The sequence below is a fragment of the Rhinoraja longicauda genome, chromosome 33, assembly GCF_053455715.1.
Source record: "Rhinoraja longicauda isolate Sanriku21f chromosome 33, sRhiLon1.1, whole genome shotgun sequence".
In the NCBI taxonomy this organism is placed as follows: domain Eukaryota; kingdom Metazoa; phylum Chordata; class Chondrichthyes; order Rajiformes; family Arhynchobatidae; genus Rhinoraja; species Rhinoraja longicauda.
In genome coordinates this window covers 16,251,044-16,274,930 of record NC_135985.1, presented here as the reverse complement: position 1 = coordinate 16,274,930, position 23,887 = coordinate 16,251,044, and the positions used below count along the sequence as shown (strand labels likewise).

The 23,887-nt window shown below is 46.9% G+C and overlaps 1 protein-coding gene across 1 annotated transcript in view; it reads left to right on the top strand.

Annotated features, from left to right (window-relative positions):
- The window catches only part of adamts7 (a disintegrin-like and metallopeptidase (reprolysin type) with thrombospondin type 1 motif, 7), a 140,988-nt gene extending 117,891 nt beyond the window's left edge, over positions 1–23,097 (top strand). Inside the window, exons 22-24 of the mRNA XM_078427091.1 lie at positions 1,438–1,584; positions 2,604–2,763; positions 21,442–23,097. Of these exons, the coding sequence (XP_078283217.1) occupies positions 1,438–1,584; positions 2,604–2,763; positions 21,442–21,599 (465 nt within the window). The 3' untranslated portion in view covers positions 21,600–23,097. The remainder of the gene's footprint in view (positions 1–1,437; positions 1,585–2,603; positions 2,764–21,441) is intronic.
- The last annotated feature ends 790 nt before the right edge of the window (positions 23,098–23,887 follow it).

Below are 23,887 nucleotides of genomic sequence, written 5' to 3'. Positions count from 1 at the left end.
GATGCCCACAAGATAATTTACCTCCTGGGATAAATAAAGTTCTATCGTATCGTATAAGTCCTTTATTACCCTTTCATGCCCTGGGCCTGCTTGGGTCTTCATACCATACCCTGACCAACTAGATTAGTCAATCTGTTGACCCTGTGATTTACCCAAGACTCTGATCTTCATTGCCCACTTTCTACTCACCCTCTCGGTGAACAGATGGCTTGGTGTGGCCCCTCTTCCCATCTCAGCAATACCACTGCTCCCCCTAGTGTCAACCATGGCAGCACAGGGCTCCCACCCATGGCCGCAGCAGAGGTTTGAACCCTACATCTGGACACTATTGCTGCCCCCATCTCACTTCTCCAAACTCAGCATCAGAACAGAGCCCCCAGAAGCAACACGTCTTTGACCTGCATATGCCCAACACCCTTTACATTTGCAGCCAAGTTCCTACATGAACCAGAATTTAATGGCCTGATTCCCTTTGAGGATTAGGATTTCACAATCAGAAAAGTAACCGGAAAGAAGGAAAGACTGACATCGCATGCAAGGGTCTATACATTTTCCAGTTAGTCACGGGAGGAATTTAGTAGTGTCATGTTCATATGACAAAGTCTCCTGGAATAAATCCATCTAGATTTGCCAGTTCCATTGTGGCTACATGTAACTACCCCAAATGTCACCTTGGTTGAGCAAGTGAAGAGAAGGCAGGTAAGTGGGAAGGACGTTAGAGATGATGGCTCCTGCCCACCTTAAATTGATCTCATGTCCTGTGGCCCTGGATGTGCACCCATGCCAGAGCAGACAATTCCTATACAAGAGATATATGGTCCATGTTTCCTTTACTTGGCTACCAGTTCCAGTTTTAATTTTTATTCTGTAATAGATGTGAGCTCTTGTTTCCGGATCAATAGCCCAGATCTCTAGAATATTAGACTGGTAATTCAAACGATAATATAACAGGAGGTAGCAGAGTTGAGATGTCATTGAGCCGTGGCAGGAGAGTCTTTTAGATTTAGATTTAGAGATACAGCGCAGAAACAGGCCCTTCGGCCCACCGGGTCCGCACCGCCCAGCGATCCCGCACACTAACACTATCCTACACACACTAGGGACAATTTTTACATTTGCCCAGCCAATTAACCTACATACCTGCACGTCTTTGGAGTGTGGGAGGAAACCGAAGATCTCGGAGAAAACCCACGCAGGTCACGGGGAGAACGTACAAACTCCGTACAGACGGCGCCCGTGGTCAGGATTGAACCTGAGTCTCCGGCGCTGCATTCGCTGTAAGGCAGCAACTCTACCGCTGCGCCACCGTGCCGCCCAGATAGTCTTCTGAGGTCTGAATTATGACACAGGCTGAAGAAAATGTTGAAGTGAAAGATTCATGTTTCTTTATTTACGGATGAACAGTTCAGTATTTGGGGCTTGCTCTGTTTCATGCAGTGCTCGAGGGCCTGTGGTGGAGGAGTGCAGGAGAGGCTGGTCATCTGCCCAGAATTTGGCCACTGTGATGAGATGTTGCGCTGGAACAACACCAGGGAGTGCAACGTCCAGCCCTGTACCAAGTGGATGAAGGGCTCCTGGGGACAGGTGAGCTCACACCTTCTCTACACCTGTGGAGATCAACCTTTTCTGTACAGATTCAATAGTGTCCTAGAGGCCTGGCTGACCCTTGACCTTCCCCATTCCCTACCTCTCAGTAGTTTGTGAACAGTAGTTCATCCGCAGGGATCCTGTGGATAACTGTGATTCATTAGTGATATATGGGCATGACCTGCAAGGCCATAATTCATTGTCAATTCCCACTTGGCCTTGAGAAGGTGCAGTCTTTCGTTTAGTTTGGAGATATAGCACGGAAACAGGCCCTTCAGCCCACCGAGTCCACACCGACCATCAATCTCCCATTCACACTAGTTCAATGTCATTACACTTTCGCATCCATTCCCTACACATTAGGGCCAGTTAACCTATGAACCTGTGTAGGAGAGAACTGCAGATGCTGGTTTAAATCGAAGGTAGACACAAAATGCTGGAGTAACTCAGCGGGACAGGCAGCATCTCTGGAGAGAAGGAATGGGTGACGTTTCGAGTCGAGATCCTTCTAACCTATAAACCTGCATGTTTTCGGGACGTGGGAGAAAACCAGAGCACCCGGAGGAAACCCATGCCGTTGCAAGGGAATGTGCCAGCTCCACACAGACAACACTCAAGGTCAGGGTTGAACTCGGGTCCCTGGCGCTGTTAGACAGTAGCTCGACCAGCTGCATGAGTGCAGTGAAGGCACAGATAGATTTCCAGAATTCCGAGCCAGCGATGATGAAGAAGGAATGCTATAGTTCTACATCAGAATGGGATTAGAGCTGGAGGGGAACCTGCAGATAATGATGTTCCCATGTTCTTCTACCATCTGCTGCCATCATTCTACTTGGTGGTAGAGGTTATCCATTATTGGTTTGGGGAGGTGCCTTGCAGAATCGCCTTGGTGATTTGGTACAATTGTGGATGATGCACACTGAAGCTAGATGCACTGGATTGGGAGAGAGGGAGTGTATAACTTGTCAGCTGGGTCTTTCGTCCGAACTCTGACCTCTGCTTCTGTCCTGCAACAGTGCACTGCGACCTGTGGCGGAGGGATACAGCGGCGTCTGGTGAAGTGTGTCAACATGGTGACGGGGCAGGCGGAGGAAGACAGTAGCCGATGTGACCACGAGCCTTGGCCAGAAAACACCCAGAAGTGTAACCTGCAAGAGTGCAACGCCACCCACCACGGTGAGTCCTTGCCCGAGACAGTGAGGATCGAGCTTTATACAATGCCCTGCATCCAATGAAGCACTTCTTAAATTGGCGTCACCGTATTCCAATCAAATTATGCATGGCAAATTCCCATAAACAATGTATATGGTAAAACATTGCCCAAGAAATCTTTGGAGAACCCCTTTTCTACTATTTAGAATTGCACTTTTGGGGCCTTTGTGTCCACTAACAGCAGTTTAGCATCACATTTGAAAGATGTTGACAGCACAATACACTCTCAGCATCAGTGGTAGAGTGGTGGAGCCATACAGCACAGAGGTACAACCTGCCACCCACCATGTCCATGGCAACCATTAAGAATCCATGCAGCACCAACAACTTGATCTGTGGCCCACCCTATAGTATGCTGTGCCCTGGTGGGATTCAAACCACCAGACTTCTGACGAGGAGCAAGTGGGAGAAGTGCTCACTGGGTTTCGGCTGAGATTGGGCACAAGGCACGAAATATTGCAACTCTTCAGTGCTAACCTCTGTTCAAAAGACCAAATGGTCATTCCCACTCCCAGACATGTATTAACATTGCCTGTCAAATGTGTGCTGCTGATAACGATTGCCTTAGTGTGTGCAGCAAAAATGAAATCAGTGCACGCTGATAACGTTGAATCTCAAATGAAATTCCAGTTGAAGTCTGTGTTCTATCTGCTGTGTAATGCAAGTGTTTGGTGGGGTTAGTGTATTCATTTGAAAATGTTTTATCTCTCAGCATTCGCGCTCCTCGCCTTGATTATGAGTGCATTTTTTTAACCAAAGTATTCCTTACTTGTGCCACATGATCTTATTTTTAATGAGAGAGAAATATTGATTGAACTGGACATTGGCCAATCCAAGTTACATCCCATCCTGATTTGGAAATATTTCACTGAAAGTTCTGATTTTATTTAAATTTTCATTCTGGACCTGTCATTGCAGACTAATAAGGCAGATTGAACTTTGGTGGAATGTGCCTTCTCTGTCTCTGTCTCGCTGTGTCTCCTCTGTCTCTGTCTCTCTGTCTGTCTCTGCCTCTCTCCCTACCTCTCTGCCTGTCTCTCTATCTCTGCTTCTCTGTCTCTCTCTCCTCCGTCTCTCCTTTCTCTCTCTCTTTGTTTCTCTCTCTGTCTGTCTCTCTTTCTCTCTCTTTCGCTTTCTCTCTCTCTCTCTCTCCCTCTCTTTCTCCCTCTCTTTCTCCCTCTCTTTCTCTCTCTCTTTCTCTCATTCCCTCTCATTCTCCCTCTCTTTCCCTCGCTCCCTTTCTCTCTCTCTCTCTTTCTCTCTACCTCCTCTCCCAAACCAGCCTTGCCCTCTCTCTCTTGCTCTCTATTCTTGCCCTCATCTCTTCCTTCCTCAGGACATTGTTTGTGGTTAGTGAATCATTATATAAATGAGAATTAAATAAACAAGCCTTTGACTGCCTCACAACAACCAGCTCCCACCACAGCTAATTCCAGGAAGCCTCCAGGCCTTGTGCTGCCAGTTGTAAATCAGACTGTGAGGTACCTTTGAAAATAATTCTGTGCCAACGGACAGGGAGATGGAACATTACCCCAGGCGAGCTTTTTTAGGTAAACAAAACACACAAAGCCATTTGAAATAACCGGAGATTCAGCATCTAATTGTCCAGCCTCGTGCTGCAGAGAAATGAATTTGTTCACGAAGAAATAACAAGGAAAAGAGAACAATCAGCATCTAGAGTAGCCTCAGGACATTTGGTCGCTTCAGAATGGAGGGAAGTGTGTGTGGGCTCGGGAAGGCAGCGGTGAAGGACGGAAGTGATAAATACCTGGAGTAAAAATAAATGGCATGATTTGAAAAGAGTGGAGGTGGACAGGAACTAACTTGGTACAATCTTCAAAAGCAAAACACTAAGTATTGGAGTAACTCAGTAGGTCAGGCAGCAGCTGTGCCTGAGGGAAAGGACAGGCTACCTTTCGTAGCTGGGACTGGGACTGGGACTGGGACTGGGCTGGGACCCTGTTTCAGACCCATCTTCAACAGACGAGATGTGTGATGATGTCTGCATGTGCTCTCCTCTTCTCTTCTGGTACCTTTCACCCCAAGTCTTCCCCAGGCTGTTGACGGCCAGTCCTGTCCTTTGAAAGTGTAATCACTGTCCAAAATGGGAACTCAGTAGTCGATTTGTACACGAGCCTGGCGAAGCCAGGTCAATTGTCAAGAGTGTTTTACGGTCATACTAGACCAAGTGGACCCGTTGGGCCCAAACCTCTCTGCATTTGTGCAGCACCCTCTCCTTCCCCCCTTCCCCTCCCCTCCCGCACCCCCTCCTCCCCCCCCCTTCTCCTCCCCCTCCTCCCTCCCTCCCTCCCCCTTCCCTCCCTCCCCTTCCTCCTCCCCTCCCCCCTCCACTCCCTCCACCCCTCCTCCCCCTTCTTTCTCTCCTTCCGCTGCCCTCCCCTCCCCTTCCCCCCTTTCCCTCCACCCCACTCCATCCCCCTCAAGCCCCCTTATCCTCCCTCCTCCCCCTCTCCCCCCCCCTTCCCTCCCCCCCACCCCTAGGAGATAGATTTAAACTTTAAAATGTGAATAACTTTTAAAATATTACACCGATTTCAAAGAAACTTCTTCCATTAGCACCAAAGGGACGGCGGTGAGTAAGGTGGGCCTACAATTGTCGCGCTATCGTGTACAGTTTGGCTGTAGTTCAGGAACAAACAAACGAGAGTTTTAGTATATAGATGTCCCAGACAGAACAATGAAATTCTTACTTGCAGCAGCACAACAGAATATATAAACACTGTACTCTGTAAAGAGTAATAAATGCACAGCAGCAGATTCTTAATATAAATATTCAACATCCAGAAATACTAAAATTCAGTATTCATGAAACAAGTAACTCATAAAGAAACACTTGCCAGAAATAATGAATCCAATAAATAACTCCAGTGAATAAATCCATTGTAAAAAGGTTGTATAGTTTCATACATAATTATTTGCAAAGCATAATAGAAAATTCAAATAACTTTAAAAATGATGTTGGAAGCTCAAAATTATCACTGGCCTATAATCTGGATTTGCTTGTAATGCTATACAAATATAGCTCGATCGAATGTACTTTGTTAGTTGTCAAGAACCTCCAATTCTCGGCTGGAATTCTCACCCTGCCTCCTCCAAGTGTACACAATCCCCGCCCTCCCTTCATGTGTGTGGTGTGGAGCATGGGGACAGCAGAGCAATGGCACGTGTAGAGCTGGTGAAAGGTACATTGCAAACAGGAGGCGGGAAGGCAAAGCAGCCCGAGAGACCAGGTTTGAGACAGAGACACAAGAAACTGCAGATACTGGAATCTTGAATAGATCACAGACTGAGGAAGGATCCCAATCTAAAACATCACCTATCCATGTCCTCTAGAGATGCTGCCTGGCCCGCTGAGTTACTCCAGCGCTTTGAGTTTTATTTGAGACAAAAACTGATCTACCTTGTTTTCACATTTGAGTCATGATTTGATGTATTGGTATTGGTTTCTTATTGTCAAGTTTACTGAGATATAGTGAAAAATTTTGTTTGCTTGCTATCCAGTCAAATCATTGAGTTCAATCAAGCCACACACAAGTACGACACCAAAGATAGACACAAAATGCTGGAGTAACTCAGTGGGACAGGCAGCATCTCTGGGGAGAAGGAATACGTGACATTTCGGATTGAGACCATTCTTCAGACTGAGAGTCAGTGTCAGAACTCTCGTTGCAGAGAGGAGAACTTCTTCAAAGTAGGTATACCTTGAGGAAGTTTCGCAGTGGAGCAGATGCACAAGTACAACAGGAGCAAAGAGAATAATACCAGCGGGCAGAATATAGTGTTGTTGCATTACAATTACAGAGAGAGTGCAGATAAAAAAACGACAAAGTTTGCAATGAGATAATTTGGGAGATCAGGACTCACTCCAAGCTTCTGGAAGGACCATTTCGATAGTCTGATAACAGTGAGGAAGAATCAACTACACAACTGTAATTCTGCTTTAATGGTAAAATGACAAATTGGTTCATGTTAAAAATAGCAGCATGCATTGGCAACAGTATGTTGCAAAGCAGGAACATATCAACTACTCAATGTCAACATAACCCCGCGATAAGGAGAACCCATGTGGTGTTTCAGGACTCAGCAAATCCCAACAGCAAGAAAGATTTTGTTTTTTTGATGAAATTGCTGAACCACCGATTCTGGAGGGATTTTCATTCAAAGGTCAGTTTATTGTCACATGTACCAATTAAGGTAAAGTGAAACTCGAATTACCATACAGCCATACTAACAAAAAGCAACAAGATATAAAAGTTAAAATAAACATCCACCACAGCGGACTCCCCACATTCCTCACTGTGATGGAAGGCAATAAAGTCCAAACTTCTTCCTCTTTATTCTCCCGCGGTCGAGGCAGCCGAACCATTCTCAGCCGGCGATCGAAGCCCTCCGCATCAGGGCTATCGAAGCTTACGCATCAGGGCGGTCGAAGTTCCCGTGTCGGGGCGGTCAAAGCTCCTGTGGCTTGGAGCTCCCGAATTCGGTCCCGAACCAGAGACCGTGAGCTCCACGGTGTTAAAGTCCGCAGGCTCCCGCGGATGGAGCTCCCAAAGTCGGTCTCCAGCAGAGGCCACCAGCTCCTCGATGTTAGGCCACAGTGTGGACGGAGATACGATAAGGAAAAATATCGCATCCCCGTCGAGGTAAGAGATTAGAAAAAGTTTCCCCCAACGCCCCCCCTTCCCACCCCCACCCTCCATATAAAATAAGCTAAAGAACACTAAAACATACATTTAACACATACTAAAAAAAACAACGAAGAAGGAAGGGACGGACAGACTGTTGGCGAGGCAGCCATTGCTGGCACCAGTTCTCTATCTGAGGCGCAGAACTTGAGTTTAATCGTTGTTACATTGCAACTGAAACCCCACATGTGTTGTGCAGTGTGGGCACCATCAGGAAAATGAATCCCGATCTTCTCTGACTATTTTAGTCGTGACTAAAACGAATCCATTTTACTGATGATAATTGGGGGAATAGAAAAGAGCAGGAATGTCGGGGAGGACCCACGACACTCTTCTTTGAAATGGTCCCGTGGGATATTGTGGATCAGTCAGAGAGAGAGGCAGTTAAGACTAAAAACAAAGAAATGTTAAAGATTAATGTCACATCGTAGATGTTTCCATAAGATTAGAATGTTTTCATCCTGAGTATGGAATCCTAAAGAGGCTGAAAAATGAGGAGAGCATAATAATGAGGTTGCAGGAACAGATTCCCAGAAGCTGGTGTGTGTGAGCATGTAGCCAGCACTGTGAACTTCAACATCAACAAGGGGTTTTTCTGAGTCATAGAGCGTTGCGAAATGGAAATAAAATCTTCATCCCAAGTCCGCACCAACCACTAAACATCCACCCATATCATTGCTACACTAATCCCAATTTCTTTCTCCACACACGCCCACTAACTCTCTCCAGATTCTACCAAGCATTTAGGTACTAGGGACAACTTAGAGTCAGTTGCTAATTAACCTACTCACCCACACTTCATTGGAATGTGGGAGGAAACTGGAGCACCGCTGGCAGCACACCAGTCACAGGGAGAGCATGCAAACTCCACACAGACAGCACCAGAGGTCAGGATCAAGTCCAAGTTGTTGGAGTTGTCAGGCGGCAGCTCTGTAAGCTGTGCCGCCCGCATTAAGTTCGGGTAATAAGTGCAGAATTCTGAACAGAGGCAGAAAGTAATGAAATCAGACCTGAAGGAGAGAGCATTTAAAGTTTTGCTCCACTCCTACTGTGCTGTATTAATCCCCTTGTCTCCCTTTGTCCACAAACTATTCCATCTAAAATGCACTGAGATAATCAGATGGATTCCCTCCAGACATGGTTCTGTCTTAAAAAGATAGGGAGTTCATTAATATGCTGCTGGAACTTCCAACAGAGTGACTGGTTTATCCTCGTTCACAGATACCCAGCCAAACAACAACCCCCATTAGCTGCCAATAACATTTAGTTCATTCGATCAAGGAGACCCATCTCCCTTTGTTGTTCTTACTGCAGCTAATTATTCTCAACTGTGTCCACACTATACACACTGCATTATAGACACAAAATGCTGGAGGCACTCAGCGGGACAGGCAGCATCTCAGGAGAGAAAGAATTGGTGACTTTTCGGGTCGAGACCCTTCTTCCGAAACGTCAAGCATTCCTTTTCTGCAGAGATGCTGCCTGTCCCACTGACTGACTCCAGCATTTTGTGTCTATCTTCGGTTTAAACCAACATCTGCAGTTCTTTTGTACACATACTGCATTATCTCTGTCACCATCCAGGCTGCTCCCAGGGTTTCAATAGTGTTCCACATTAGTATTCCTGCCTCTCAGTCAGATGTTTGTGAGGTTACTTCCCGTAAAATTGACCTACACATAGAAGCTTGGCTCACAGTACTGTACCACGGGAGTGTTGCAATTCCAGATATGCCATTTTCAAAATAGCCTTCAAACCAAAACTCCATTCACGCGTTGAATCTTTGTGAAAGGTTCCAACATGATCATGTGAGGCATAATTTTGGTTATGGAAGTGCAAGCCTTTCTTTAAACATTAAACAGGACGTACCCAAAAGGGCGTTAGGCTGTGTTCTTAGTTATCAAGTAATTACAGATGGTTCAGTCTCTTAATGGAAATGTTTCCTGTGACAAACAGACCATGTAATAGTTGAACCGAGTTGCCAGTGGAACTGCAGGTGAAAGATATTGTCAACATTTGCAGCACACTTCATTCAATTGAGGGAATTATATTTTTCTAAATTTTTGGATGTTACCATATTTAAACCTTTGGGAAAAAAATTAATCCAAATGCTTGTAGGATTCTGATACGCTAGTGTATTAGTTAATTTCTGCTTGGATCTTCATCCACGCCGTCCCATTGCCTCATCTGTTCCTTCCTCCCACCTTCCATTTGAGCTCAGCTAAAGTCCACTTCCCACATCTCAGCACCGGTTGCTCATTGCCTAACACATTTAGAATTTAGAAGGATGAGATGGGATCTTATAGAACCATATAACAATCTTAAGGGATTGGACAGGCTAGATGCAGGAAAAATGTTCCCGATGTTGGGGAGAGTCCAGAACCAGGGGTCACAGTTTAAGAATAAGAGCTAGGCCATTTAGGACTGAGATGAGGAAAAACTTTTTCACCCAGAGAGTTGTGAATCTGTGGAATTCTCTGCCACAGAAGGCAGTGGATGTTTTCAAGAGAGAGTTAGATATAACTCTTAGGGGTAACGGAATCAAGGGATATGGGGAGAAAGTATGATCAGCCATGATCATATAGAATGGCGGTGCTGGCTCGAAGGGCCGAATGGACTACTCCTGCACCTATTGTCTATGTTTCTATGACTTCTGCACCTCATGTTTATATTTCTCATTCAAATCCCTCCACTGTCCCTAATCACCTTAATTCTAACACTTCCGGTCCTACTGTGTTCCTCCTATTTTGCCCCTTGACCATTCCTGGTTTTATTTAATGTACTGTTAGTAGCTGTGCCTTCAGCTCCGAACACTCGGAACTTCAGAACTTGTTTGCTAAATCTTGTCACCTCTCCGCCTTCTTCCACTCCTTTGTAAATGTTCTTTAAAACACACCTCTTATCTAATATCAATCTCTGTATTTGCTGCAAACGTTTATTCGATGGTGATACTTCGAACTGCTGGTGCTGGTGTGAGAGAGGTCAAAAGAGAAGTCATTGCAGGTCAGGCAGGCTCCGCCAGGTGAGGGAGAGTGTTAATGGTGGGGAATTGATTGGGTCCCTGGTCAAGGAAGAACCAAAGGGATTTGTGACCTTCCTGGTGGGAAATAGACGTAGAAAGGGATTGGACGTCCCTTGTCAAAGTCTGAAGAAAGGTCCCGGCAGAAAAGTCGCCAATCCATGTTCACCAGAGATGCTACCCTACCCGCTGAGTTACTCTGGCACTTTGTGTCTTTTTTTTAACAAAGTTTGATTGATAATCCGTGCCATGAGGCCATGATACTTGCTACGTTAATGGTGCTATATAAAAAGAAAGTTGTTGTTTGAATTAACGCCAGGATTTAGGAAGGATGCCAGTGGTGGAATAATGAAATGTGCTGAGATCAAGTGTTGAGATCTGTCATGTAACAGTATTGCTGTGTCCTAGTTGCCAGCACATATGTCTCGCACCAGTTTGGCTCGGTAATGATAACATAAACATTAAATATGTAATTGGCTGCTGTATTTGCTCAGTTCAATGACTCAACAGGGGTAATTTACAACAGTAACCTTGAACGGCTCCAGTGAGGTTTAGTTAATCATTGAACAGCAAGGGATCCAATGAGAGCATAACTATTTACTGCAAGCCTGGTAGCTCTTAAAACATTAATCAAGGGTTTGTTTGTGAAAATCCTATCTCCTGACACTTTATCTTTGTGTGTGTGTATATATATATATATATAAATTGTATACATATATTTCTCATTCAAATATGTTGACTTACAAAGAACCGCACCACAGGAAAAGGCCATTTGATCCTGTGAGTTTATTTGTTCAGAGATTACAGCGTGCCCATTAAGCTACGACATCTCAACGGGAACTGATGATATTGAGTCAGTGGCCCGCTTCCTCCCCCCCCCCAAAAATGGGCAGTCAGATTGATCCAATGATGAAATAAGTTAAAATAATCCACATTATATGTTCATCTTAGTCCACAGTGGACATTTAATCATCCTAAAGAAACATTGGTATGTAGGTTAATTGGCTGGGTAAATGTAAAAATTGTCCCTAGTGGGTGTAGGATAGTGTTAATATATGGGGATCGCTGGGCGGCACGGACTTGGAGGGCCGAAAAGGCCTGTTTCCGGCTGTATATATATGATATGATATGATGATTGGTACGAATTATTCCCAGTTTCCAAAGAACTACAACCCAGTGGCATGAATATTGATTTCTCTAACTTCAAGTAACCCTTGCACTCCCTCTCCCTCCAATCCTCCACCACCTTAGTCCTCTTGCTAATTTCACCGTTTGTATTCCTTTGTCATCGCCTCTGCCCCAGCCAACAATGGACCATTGTGGGCTCCACCTTTCCTGAAGTCATCGATGCAGGTTCTGCTTTGCCCTGTACCTTCCCATGCCTCCCTGACTCTCAGTCTGATGAAGGGTTTCGACCTGAAACATCACCCATTCATTTTCTCCAGAGATGCTGCCTGACCCGCTGAGTGACTCCAGCTTTTTGTGTCTATTTCAAAGGAATGCTTCTGTGTGAACATGACACACAGTGGCAAGGTCCAACCATGTACCCTGCCAGTGACCAACTGGACCTTCCCCCCCCCCCACCCACCCCCCCAACCTCACCCATCATCTCACCCCTCATCTCAGTACACGTTACACTGAATAATGTTCAATGTGTACATTGACAGATAAATGTTTGTAATATATGATCAAGTTCATAAACACAAGAAAAATTAAGGTTAAAGTTACAAACAAAGACACAAAGTTCTGGAGTAACTCAGCGGGCCAGGCAGCAGCTCTGGAGAACATGGATAGGTGACGTTTCGGGTTGAGACCCTTCTTTAAACAAGAAGTAAGCTTCCAACAAAGTTAGTGCATGATGTTAATGGTCAGAGGAACAAACACTGAACCGTGGTAATGACAGCTAAACTCTATTTAGGAGGGATGATGCATAGTAAGGAATGGGAGGGTAACGGTTATTTCTATTTGAATAAGGGAGAATTAGGCCCATTGTTGATTTCTTGAGTGGGCACGAATTTCTATGGAAGTTGGGTGGAGAGACTGAGAACAGAGATCAGACTGTAGTGAGAGAGGAAGATAGACACAAAATGTTGAAGTAACTCAGCGGGACAGGCAACATCTCTGAAGAGAAGGAATGGGTGACGTTTCGGGTCGAGCCTTGATCAGTCTGAAGAAGGGTCTCGACCCAAAACATCACCCATTCCTTCTCTCCGGAGATGCTGCCTGTCCCGCTGAGTTACTCCAGCATTTTGTGTCTATAGAGATCAGGCTTTGCTGTCCAAAGCTTTGAGAACTAGATTATTGCACAAGGGCTCTTGGTCACATTGGAGCTGGGGGAGGGGAATTACTTTGGATTACATTAAACAGTTGAGTAATTGAGTTGGAAACTGCACAAGCAGTCAGCACAAATGATTAGAAAATGACTTTAGTTTTAATTTCTGGGTTTGTTGCTTGGCCACTGTGACCCCAGAATGACATTGTTTATTCATGGCAAACGCTGAGGGGAGAGAAGGAGGAAAAATAAGCTGGCCTTGTAAACTGAAGCAACAAAAAAAAAAACTGCTGGAGAAACTCAGTGGGTCAGGGAGCATCTGTGGGAGAAAATGGACAGAAGACACTTTGGGTCAGGAGTCTTCTTCAGACTGATGGAGTAGAGTGGAGATAACTGGTTGAAAGAATTTGTACCGAAGATAGACACAAAATGCTGGAATAACTCAGCGGGACAGGCAGCATCACTGGAGAGAAGGAACAGTCAAGACCCTTCTTCAGACTCCTTCCTACACAGAAAGAGTTTGTAGATTCATTGTTTTCTGTAAATTGCCGCTAATGTGCGGGACATAAAACTAGTGTACGGGTGATCGATGGCGTGGACTCTGTGTCCGAAGGTCCTGTTTCCACGCTGTATCTCTACTAACTTTAAAAAACTAAAGAAGAGGCGTAAGGAAGAGGTGTGGCAGGAGCTGGCAAGTGATAGATGGCATCCAGCTAAGATGGATAGGGAATTGAAGGGTGACAGTGGTAGGCAAGCCCAAAGGTGCTGTGTGGAGAAGGCAAATGACTCCCAGATTCCAAGAGATTGCCTTATCCTGGGATCATCGTGTGTAAAGACCGGCACGCACCGGCAACTCCATTCATCTGCATCCGTTTGAAGTCCAGCCAGGTGCAGACATGTACCTCCAGCAATGCTTTCAACCAGCCAGCTAGCCCCACCCACATACCCACCTCACCTATGTGCTCCAAACATCCAGGACTACGGTAAAGTCAACAGGAATTGGCGGTCAATCACCAGGAGATGTTGGAAAATAGGTCCAGCGGTGAGAAACCACTGGGGCATGAGAGAAGAACTTGGGGAGGGGCTGTACTCAGGTTCTTTTGTGTTTTGTGGGTTGCAAAAATATCAGAGCTGGAACAAAACGTGACGGGGTGAGAGGTTGATGTCCAGACCTCAGCTGCTGGGATCTCCAGGACAGGCTCAGTAAAAGCAGGTAACTGCAATTCTGAAGCCCCACCAACAACCCCTCCCCAAACCCCGCCACACGCACCCCCTGAACCCCATCACAAACCCCCCGACAAATCCCCCCAAACCCATCACGAACTCCCTCTCCAAACCCACCACCAACTCCTTCCCCAAACCCATCACCATCCCCTCCATCAATTCCACCACCACAGTCCACTCCCCCAAACCCCCACCACACACCCCCTGAACACCCCCCCAACAAATCTCTCCAAACTCCACCACAACCCCTCCCTCAAATCCACAACATCCCCTCGAACAACTCCACCGATCTCAACGAACCAGACCACCATCTCCTTCAACACAGTCCCCTCCCCCAACTCCACTACAAACCTCCCACAACCCACCACTAGCCTCCCCGAACCCCACCATCAAACCATCCACCAATCCCACAGACCTCCCTGCACCCACCACCATCCCCTCCCCCACTCTCCACCATCCCCTCCCCCACTCCCCACCTCCACCACCCCCTCCCCCACTCCCCACCTCCACCACCCCCTCCCCCACTCCCCACCTCCACCACCCCCTCCCCCACTCCCCACCTCCACCATCCCCTCCCCCACACCACTCCACCATCCCCTCCCCCACGCCCCACCACCACCATCCCCTCCCCCACGCCACTCCACCATCCCCTCCCCCACGCCACTCCACCATCCCCTCCCCCACTCCCCACCACCACCATCCCCTCCCCCCACGCCACCTCCACACCGCACCAGTACCACCCACTCCCCACCTCCACATACCCACCACCACCATCCCCTCCCCCACTCCCCACCTCCACCATCCCCTCCCCCATGCCACTTCACCATCCCCTCCCCCACTCCCCACCACCACCATCCCCTCCCCCACTCCCCATCTCCACACAGGAGACCCTTCTTCGGTAGCACGTCACACTCAGAGCAGTTAGACTGATCAGGCCTTTGTTTCGCTGTGAAAATCCTTGCATCTGGAGATGAATTGTACCCCTTGGTCCCAGTAAGCTGTCCAGCTGCAGGGGCCTCCGCTTGTGGACGCTCAGTGCTTCCTCAGTAGCCAGCTGTGGGCTGGAACCCTTCTGTGGGGGAGGGGGGAGAGATCACTGACCAGAGGGCAGCAAAGGGCACCCTTCCCCCATCCCACAGCCAGTGTCTGCATGGTAATAAGTTGTTTAGCATAATTGCAATGATCTGAGAAGGGGTCATGTAAATATAAGGCACACGCCTCATTCACTTTGCAGTTCCTTTCCACGCCTGTGCGCACCAATGAGTAATCAGATGGTCTCTGTTTGTCTAATCCCAATTCTCCACTGGATTGAAGAAAGAAACATCTGCTCCACATCTCTGGTCATTTTTTGTAATAACTATTTCACACAGTTAAAAAAATTCACCAAGAGTCAAACTCCATTGAACCCTTGAAGTCCCTTGGGTGATGCACAAACTAATACACAACTCCTGACCTCTTCATCCATTTAAAGGTCATTCTAGTTCAAGTGCTGAACTCAAAGCTTTTGGCCCTGGTCAGCTAGAGATTTACATCCAAGACCACGAACCCTTTCAGATTTTCTTGCACGGATATGTAAAGGGAAGTGAGGTTTTCCACAGTTAAACAAAGGCCACAGTTAAACAGACCAGTTCTGTTCACAGACAGAATGCATTGGCCTTCAAAGGAGCTTGTCATTGGATTTTATATGTTACCATGGTTTGCAAAGTTAGTGCATGAGGATAGATTGTACAAGATGAGACTTGTGTTCTGTGCTCTATAGAAAGTTGTGCCATTGAATTGAAATAATAGGCTAGATGGAGACTATTCACATTGGCAAGAGGAAGGGAAGTGGGGGGTGGAGAGGGGTCGAGGACAAGAGGGCAAAAATCTTAAAGGCATTGCCAGCATTCTGGGAGAGGAAACAACCAGCCAACACTGAGTAAAGGAGAGGAACTCCTGCCCACAAAACACTGTTGATGCTGACTCGGATGATAATGGGTCTGAGGTTAATAGATGTCTGCTAGCAAGGATTGTAAGGCACACGAAACCAAGTCAGTGCCTGTCATTGGGAAACCAGTCAGCTGTGAAATAGCTGGGAACTGGCTTCACCGCTTCCACCTGGGCATGGCCTCTGAGCAGCTGGAGCGATAGATCCTGTGGAACAAGGACTACCATCTGCTTCCCTGCACCCTAACACTGAAGTACGGTCACTGTGAAATGAGCAAAACATTGCAGCCATTTTGTAAACAGAAAGCCCCTCTATACAGGAATGTGGGGCAGTGATCAGATAACCTGTTTACAAAAGTTTAGTTTAGTTTAGTTTAGAGATACAGCGTGGAAACAGGCCCTTCGGCCCACCGGGTCCGCCCCGCACATTAACACCATCCTACACCCACTAGGGACAATTTTTACATTTACCAAGCCAATTTACCAAGCCATCTTTGGAGTGTGGGAGGAAACCGAAGATCTCGGAGAAAACCCATGCGGTCACGGGGAGAACGTACAAACTCCGTACAGACAGCCCCCTTAGTCGGGGTCGAACCCGGGTCTCCGGCGCTGCATTCGCTGTAAGGTAGCAACTCTACCGCTGAGCCACTGTGACCACACTAGACACCGTGACTAGTTGCTAGACACCAAATGCTGGAGTCACTCAGTGGGTCCGGTCCGGCAGCATCTCTGGGGAGATGCTGTCTGACCCACTGAGTTACTCCAGCATTTTGTGTCTATATTCGGTGTAAACCACCATTTGCAGTTCCTTCCTCTACAAAGGTTGATACTGCTCTGGAGAACGAGCTCCAGGTTTGTGGAATGGGACAGTGCGCTACAGAAATGTATGTGCACACTGGAGAGGGAGCAGAGGAGATGTGCAAGGATGTGTCTCAGACTGGAGAATCCCAGCTCTGAGGAAAGTTTGGACTAGCTGAGGTTGTTTTCTTTGGAAGAGGGGAGCTGGGGGCAGATTTAATTGAGGTATGTAAAACCACAAGGGCCCACGTGGAAACAGGCCCTTTCTCTTTACTCTCTCAATACGTGGCTTAATACCCCTGGGAGGGTTGTTTTCTCTGGAATGTTGGAAGCTGAGGGGGAGACCTGGTAGAAGTTTATAAAATTCTGAGAGGCATGGAGACAGGTAGACAGTCAGAATCCTTTTCCCTGGTGGGAATGTCCAAAACTGGAGGGCAAAGCTTTAAGGTGAAAGGGGCAACGTTTAAAGAAGATGTACGGGATATATTTTTTACACAGAGACTGGTGGGGGTCTGGAATTTACTGCCAGGAGTAGTGGTGGAGTCAGGTACAATAGTGACATTCAGGAGGCTTTTGGATCGACACATGGATATGCAGCGGATAGAGAGACGTGGATCACATGCTGGCAGAGGAGATTAGTTGAACCCAGCATCATGTTTGGCGCGGATATTATAGGTTGAAGAGTCCGTTCCTGTGCTGTATCGTTCTGTGTTCTATGGGAAGGGGGGAAGATTTAGTGGCATTAGTGGATGAACCAGAGGGGAGCTGAGGAGGTCTCCTTTCGAAGTCTCTATCTGAAAAGGTGGGTGAGCGAAAACCATCCTATCACTGAAAAAGGACATGGATATACCTGGAGCGATCTCACGCCAGTGTTGGGTGGTCTCATCCCAACTGGGATGGTCATAATGGCCTCATCTGTCAGATTGTCTGTGGGAAAAACAGTGAAACTCTCCATATTGCCATGAGATCTTTAACATTAGGGCACCTTCAATTAACGTCTCACCAGTAAGGTGGCTACCTCTGCACTGGAGAATCAGCCTGGAATCTCTTGGGTGGGACTCAGAGCCATGACGTCACACTCTCCAGGCAGGACTGTTATTCACTGTGAGTTTAGTTTAGTTCATAATGGTTTAGAGATACGGAGCGGAAACAAGCCCTTTGGCCCACCGGGTCCGCACCGACCCGCGATCCTGCACACTAACACTACCCGACACACGGTAGGGACAATTTACACTTTAACCAAGCCAATTAGCCTAATAACCTGTACGTTTTTGGAGTGTGGGAGCTAACTGGAGATCCCAGAGAAAACCCACGCAGGTCACGGGGAGAAAGTACAGACAAGCACCCCTTAATCAGGATCGTACCGGGTTCTCTGGCGCCGTAAGGCAGCAATTCTACCGCTGCGCCACCGTGCCGCCCTAAAGTGAGTTGCATGTCCGTTATGCTGCAATGGAGCCAGAGTTGAGATTAATTAACTGCCTGGAGTTATGGGTGACGTGAACGAAGATGCATAGCTCAGCGTGAAGCAAGAGAACATTTTGCCGAGGAAGAACAAAAGGACCCAAAGGGTTGCTGCATTTCAGATCAATAACACTGCTTCTGTAACGGTCTGCAACGCACAATTTCCATTGTACTGCAGTGTCCTGACTAGTTTATTATCAGCTCTCCTATTAATTACTGCACAACCAGGAACTGCGTTTGTATCGATAAATTCAGCAGAGCGCACCACATGGATTTACTAACAGCTGAACCTTGACCTGATTTGCTCAATCCACTGTCTGTTCCTCTACTGAGCAACGTTGCACTCCTGCAGCTTAGCTGCCAGGACGCAATCAACAATTCCTGTTCGCTGGAGCAAAAGAACTAGTTGTTGACATGGGATTGAAGCTCTGTGTCAAAGAGCAATACACTGGGACAGGAACTTACCCCTTTCCTATCATCACGCCATTTGTTGTGCGCAGCATGTCCTGCTGGCATGTTGAGTTAGAGCTCTTGTTTATTCCACTGGAGTTCCCTGTTGAATTGAAAATCATGGCCATTTGAACCACTCGCTGGGCAGCGAGTTACAGCGTTTGGATGAATAAATAATTATATATTTGCAGGTCAGGTTAGTGTGTGACTCGGTGTTGCCGTTTTCATGCCTTGGCTGTGCTTGTCCTTCATCATGAGTCAAAGTCGGCATATATTATGGCTGCTTCACACTGAAGGAATGCTGAGCGAGTGGAGGGAATGAGCATTTAGAGCAGTGGACAGGGACAGGTGTGAAAGTCCTGGGCAATGATGAGTATCTTGAGTTGTGTAGGAAGGAACTGCAGATGCTGGTTTAAACCGAAGATCAGACACTCTGAAAAAGGGTCTCAGCCCGAAATGTCACCCATTCCTTCTCTCCAGAGATGCTGCCGGTCCCGTTGTGAGTATCTTGAGTTGTGGGAGCTGCTCTCATCCAGCAAGAGCAGGGTATTTGAGTGGGCGATTCCATGTACTTGGTGTCCAATATAAGGTGCTTGTTGGGTGATTATTAGTCATCCTTACTGATCCCTGAGAAGCACACTGAGAAGTCAAGTCAAGTCAAGTCAAGTCAAGTCAAGTCAATTTTATTTGTATAGCACATTTAAAAACAACCCACGTTGACCAAAGTGCTGTACATCTGATTAGGTACTAAGGAAAAAAAATGAAACATACAGTAGCATGCAAACAGTTCACAGCGCCTCCTCAATGAGCCTCAAACGCTAGGGAGTAGAAATAGGTTTTGAGCCTGGACTTAAAAGAGTCGATGGATGGGGCAGTTCTGATGGGGAGAGGGATGCTGTTCCACAGTCTAGGAGTTGCAACCGCAAAAGCGCGGTCACCCCTGAGCTTAAGCCTAGACCACGGGATAGTGAGTAGCCCCAAGTCGGCCGACCTGAGGGACCTGGAGTTAGAGAGGGGGGTTAGAAGATTTTTGATGTAGGGGGGGGAATGTCCATTTAGGGCATGGATAGGAAAGGTTTATTTGGAGAATAATTGGAGAAGGACATGGATAGGAAAGGTTTAGAGGGATATGGGCCAAATGTGGGTTAATGGGACAGACTTAGATGGGCATCTCGCGTGGCATGGACAAATTGGGCAGAAGGGCCCGTATCCATGCCCTATGACTCTTTGACTATAACTCTATGAATCTATGGCAGACAGTCATAGGCAGCACTGGAGGTCAGGATTGAACCTGGGTCACTGGAACTGCGAAGAAGCATGTCTACCTGCTGTACCCCTGTGCCAAGCTTGAAGCCGATGACACACAGTAAGAGAGCTACTTACTGAGCCCCAGCTGGACACAAGGGATAATCGGCACGCTCCATCCACTTGTAAACTTTTATACAGTTGTTACAAGTTTGTCTGGTTTGTGCAGAGCAGGTGTGAGAACAGATGTTGCCTGGAGAGTTTTAAGAGCAGGAATACACACTGATTATTAGCACATGAACAGCCCTCTAATCAGTGGAAACAGTTCTGTACTCTGTCAAACCCCTTCAATGGTAGTCACTGGTATTCAATTGTACTTTATTTGTCACAGCGAGGTGCAGTGAAATTCATTTTTGAGTACAGTTCCATAAAAGTATCAATATTCATAAGCACTTAGGTCCATCTTAGATAAGCATCTCAGATACAGCAGGTCTGTAGTAATGTGTAGGAAGGAACTGCAGATGCTGGTTTAAATCGAAGATAGACACAAAAAGCTGGAGTAACTCAGCGGGACAGGCAGCATCCCTGGTGACATTTCGAGTCGAGACCCTTCTACAGAGTTACTCCTGCTTTTTGTGTCTATCCTAGGACTGTAGTAATAGTGCACTGATGCAGTATAGAGAGTCCCCAGATATGGCACCATTTTCAAGTCCCAGTTGTTATAGTTGTAGAGTTTAGAACTGAGATGAGGAAAAACGTTTTCAGTCAGAGAGTTGTGAATTTGTGGAATTCTCTGCCTCAGAAGGCAGTGGAGGCCAATTCTCTGAAAGCATTCAAGAGAGAGCTAGATAGAGCTCTTAAGGATAGCGGAGTCAGGGGGTATGGGGAGAAGGCAGGAACAGGGTACTGATTGAGAATGATCAGCCATGATCACATTGAATGGCGGTGCTGGCTCGAAGGGATGAATGGCCTCCTCCTGCACCTATTGTCTATTGTCTATAGAGTTCCTAACCTGACAATGCAGGCCTGTTTTCCTGGCAGTGTTGCAGGGTCAGTCTGGCCAAGGGTGGCCGTTGGTGTCCTCCACCGCTCTGTGCCGCTGCAGGCTGCGTCCGGTCCACGTGCTAGGCCTCTCGGAGCGGCGCCCGGTCCAGCCTAGCCCCAGCGTGCTGCAGGGCCTCCAGTGGCCCACTGCACCATCAAAGTGTACAGCACTGCCTCCTACAGCCGGTCTGCCCACTGGTCTTCCATTCAACTCCCACCGCTCCTGTTGAGTGGGGGCTGGGCTCGGTGACCTCCCTCTACGGGCGGTCTCCAGGATTGGGGGCGGGCAGGCCAGGCCAGGCCTGATGTCGGGCATGACCACGGCACGCCGGGTCCGACCTTGAACAAGGTTCTCCAAGTATCACGACACAACATGGACACGGGATGGGCCAGCAACCATGGGAGCTATCAATGAAACTGTACCTCAGAGGGGGAGAGGGATAGAAAGTCGATTATTTTTCACTAACAGGTGACTTTACCTGCGCTCTTCCCCACCCAGGCTACATCTGCGAGCGGGATCGGCTGACCTTCACCTTCTGCCAGACCCTGAAGCTGTTGGACCGATGTTACCTTCAGACCGTCCGGGCACAGTGCTGCCAAACGTGTGGACGACATGGACCGAGAGACCGTGGCAATGAGCGCATCTCACGGAGATGAGCATCCAAGGGGATGCAATGCGGAAAGCAAGAGACTTTTAAAGAAAATAACTATGGGGAGAAGGTATTACAGGGACTGAAAGGCACAGAAGCAATTCAGGAAAAAAAAAATAGAAAGATATGTAAGAAAATCTGGAGTTTTTAAAATATTTATGTATAGATATAAATGAGAGAGACTTTCTTTCAGTATTCTTGTTTATGCGACCGTTGGACAGGACAACAACCGCAGCCGTTGATTGATGCCAAGATTTACAGGGTTGGGGTTGCAGGATTGGGCCTAAGACCCATGGTTGCTATGGTTGTGCGTTGTCCTTTCAAGTAAAATTGGTGCTTCGCCGTTTGAAGAATGGCACCTTCGCCATTGGATCGCCCAAGCTCAGCCGTCCCACGAAAGCATCACGGAGACGGAGAGTTGATGAAGGAGTTGTCCTGGGGCTCCGTGTCTGACAAGTGTCCTGTCACCTATCCCTGGTGTTGCCGGACAGCACAGAGACTTTTCATACTTGAACATTTTTTTAATTATAAAAACCTATTTTATTTTCAACTTTTAAGAGGTTTTAGTTGAGCATGTATCATTCTGAATAACGTGCATTATTCTGGAAACGGAGCTGTGGTGCTAGTACTTAAGAGCCGTTATGCAGCTTATACCGAACACAGCAGGGCACAGGCCACACTGATCTCTGAACTGAGTCATGTATTTGTGTGAGTGTGTTACCACAGAAGCAAATACTCTGTCTTATTGCAACGAGGGTCATGTACAACAGCTGTTGATGGCATTTGGGTCTCTAGTGCGCACTTCCCTGGGACAACATTGAGTCTTTTGTGTGCATTACATCCTTAAATTTTCCAGCTTTGAGTTTAACAAACAACACAAATGGAGGCTGTCCAATCCACGCCAGCAGAATAATCTCTTCGGTTTATTTCCCTACTTATTTCTTTGTACCTCTGCAACTGATTCACCCACACATCCCCACCAACTTTCCCTTGATTCTCCTGCAACTTAACCGCACGAGGTGGTGCAATTTGCAGTGGCCAACTTTACCAACCAACACTTCTTTGGGATTTTGGAGAAAACCGGAGCACCCAGGGGGAATCTGTGCAGAGACACGGAGAACGTGCAAACTCCTAACAGACAGCACCCGAGGTCAAGATCGAACCTGGGCCACTGCACTGCCTGAGGGAGAATGAGTGGGAAATATATTTGACTCTTCCTCTGACCTAGGCTGTACCTAATCTGAAAATACCTGATGCTAAATCTAAATCTAAATCTGAATGGAACAAAGTTCATTATCCAGCTCTGTTCTCCTCATTTAACAAGGACAAGCATGAGGCCTCCCCAACTTCATCAGTGCCTCACTGATGTTCCATTTGAGTTCTCGCCAGGCAAGAGATTTTGTATCCGTCTTGCTGTGTCCCAGGAGTAGTCCAGAGGCCTGCCTGTAGTTTGAATGTTAAGTCAGGCTGATGGGTTCAGTGTTCAGGCAACTTTTACATGTTTACGGTTCTTTTATTAAACTTGTTTTATCAAAATCTTTAGCCTAATTGTCGCGGATTGATTTTGTGCCTCAGGATTTAGTAACAGTGATTTTTATTGTCTCTTTCAATGTGGCTGGCCATCTTCCATTTCTTATTGCTTTGTGCCTTTATTGTTTTGCTGGAGTTTTCAAGTCATTTGCCAATGGAAGAAACTAACCATCAAGCTCCTACCTACATGAATCCCATTTTATTCCCCCTCCATTCCCCTCAATGCCTCCCTGATTTTACTACCCAATTTCACCCTGGAGGCAATTTATGGTGGACAATTAACCCACCAAATCAAACGGCTTTGAAACTGGAGCACCCAAGATCAGAGGAAGAACATACAAACTCCACAGAGACAGGTTCCTTCAGTGGACACTCGCCAGTGAGTTTTACCACATCAATGGCACTGTATAAATGAGTGTTACTGATGTTGAATCCATTGCTTTAGAGCCAGTGTCTTACAGACCCAGTGGATGGATGTTCCGTTTTGAGCTGGAAGGTCCTCAAAAGATTTACAATTGTGGAATTTTAATCCTTTTGTATAATCGTTGGCTCAGTGTGAAGCTGCCATGGTTTCGCTGAATTCTCCTTTGGCTGTTTAGCCACCGCTTTTACAAATTAAAATGAAGAAGGGTAATAAAAAGGAACTGCAGATGCTGGTTTATACCAAAGATGTACACAAAATGCTGGAGTAACTCAGCGGGTCAGGCAGCATTTGGTGACATGAAGGGTCCCGACCTGAAACGCCATCTATCCATTTTCTCCAGA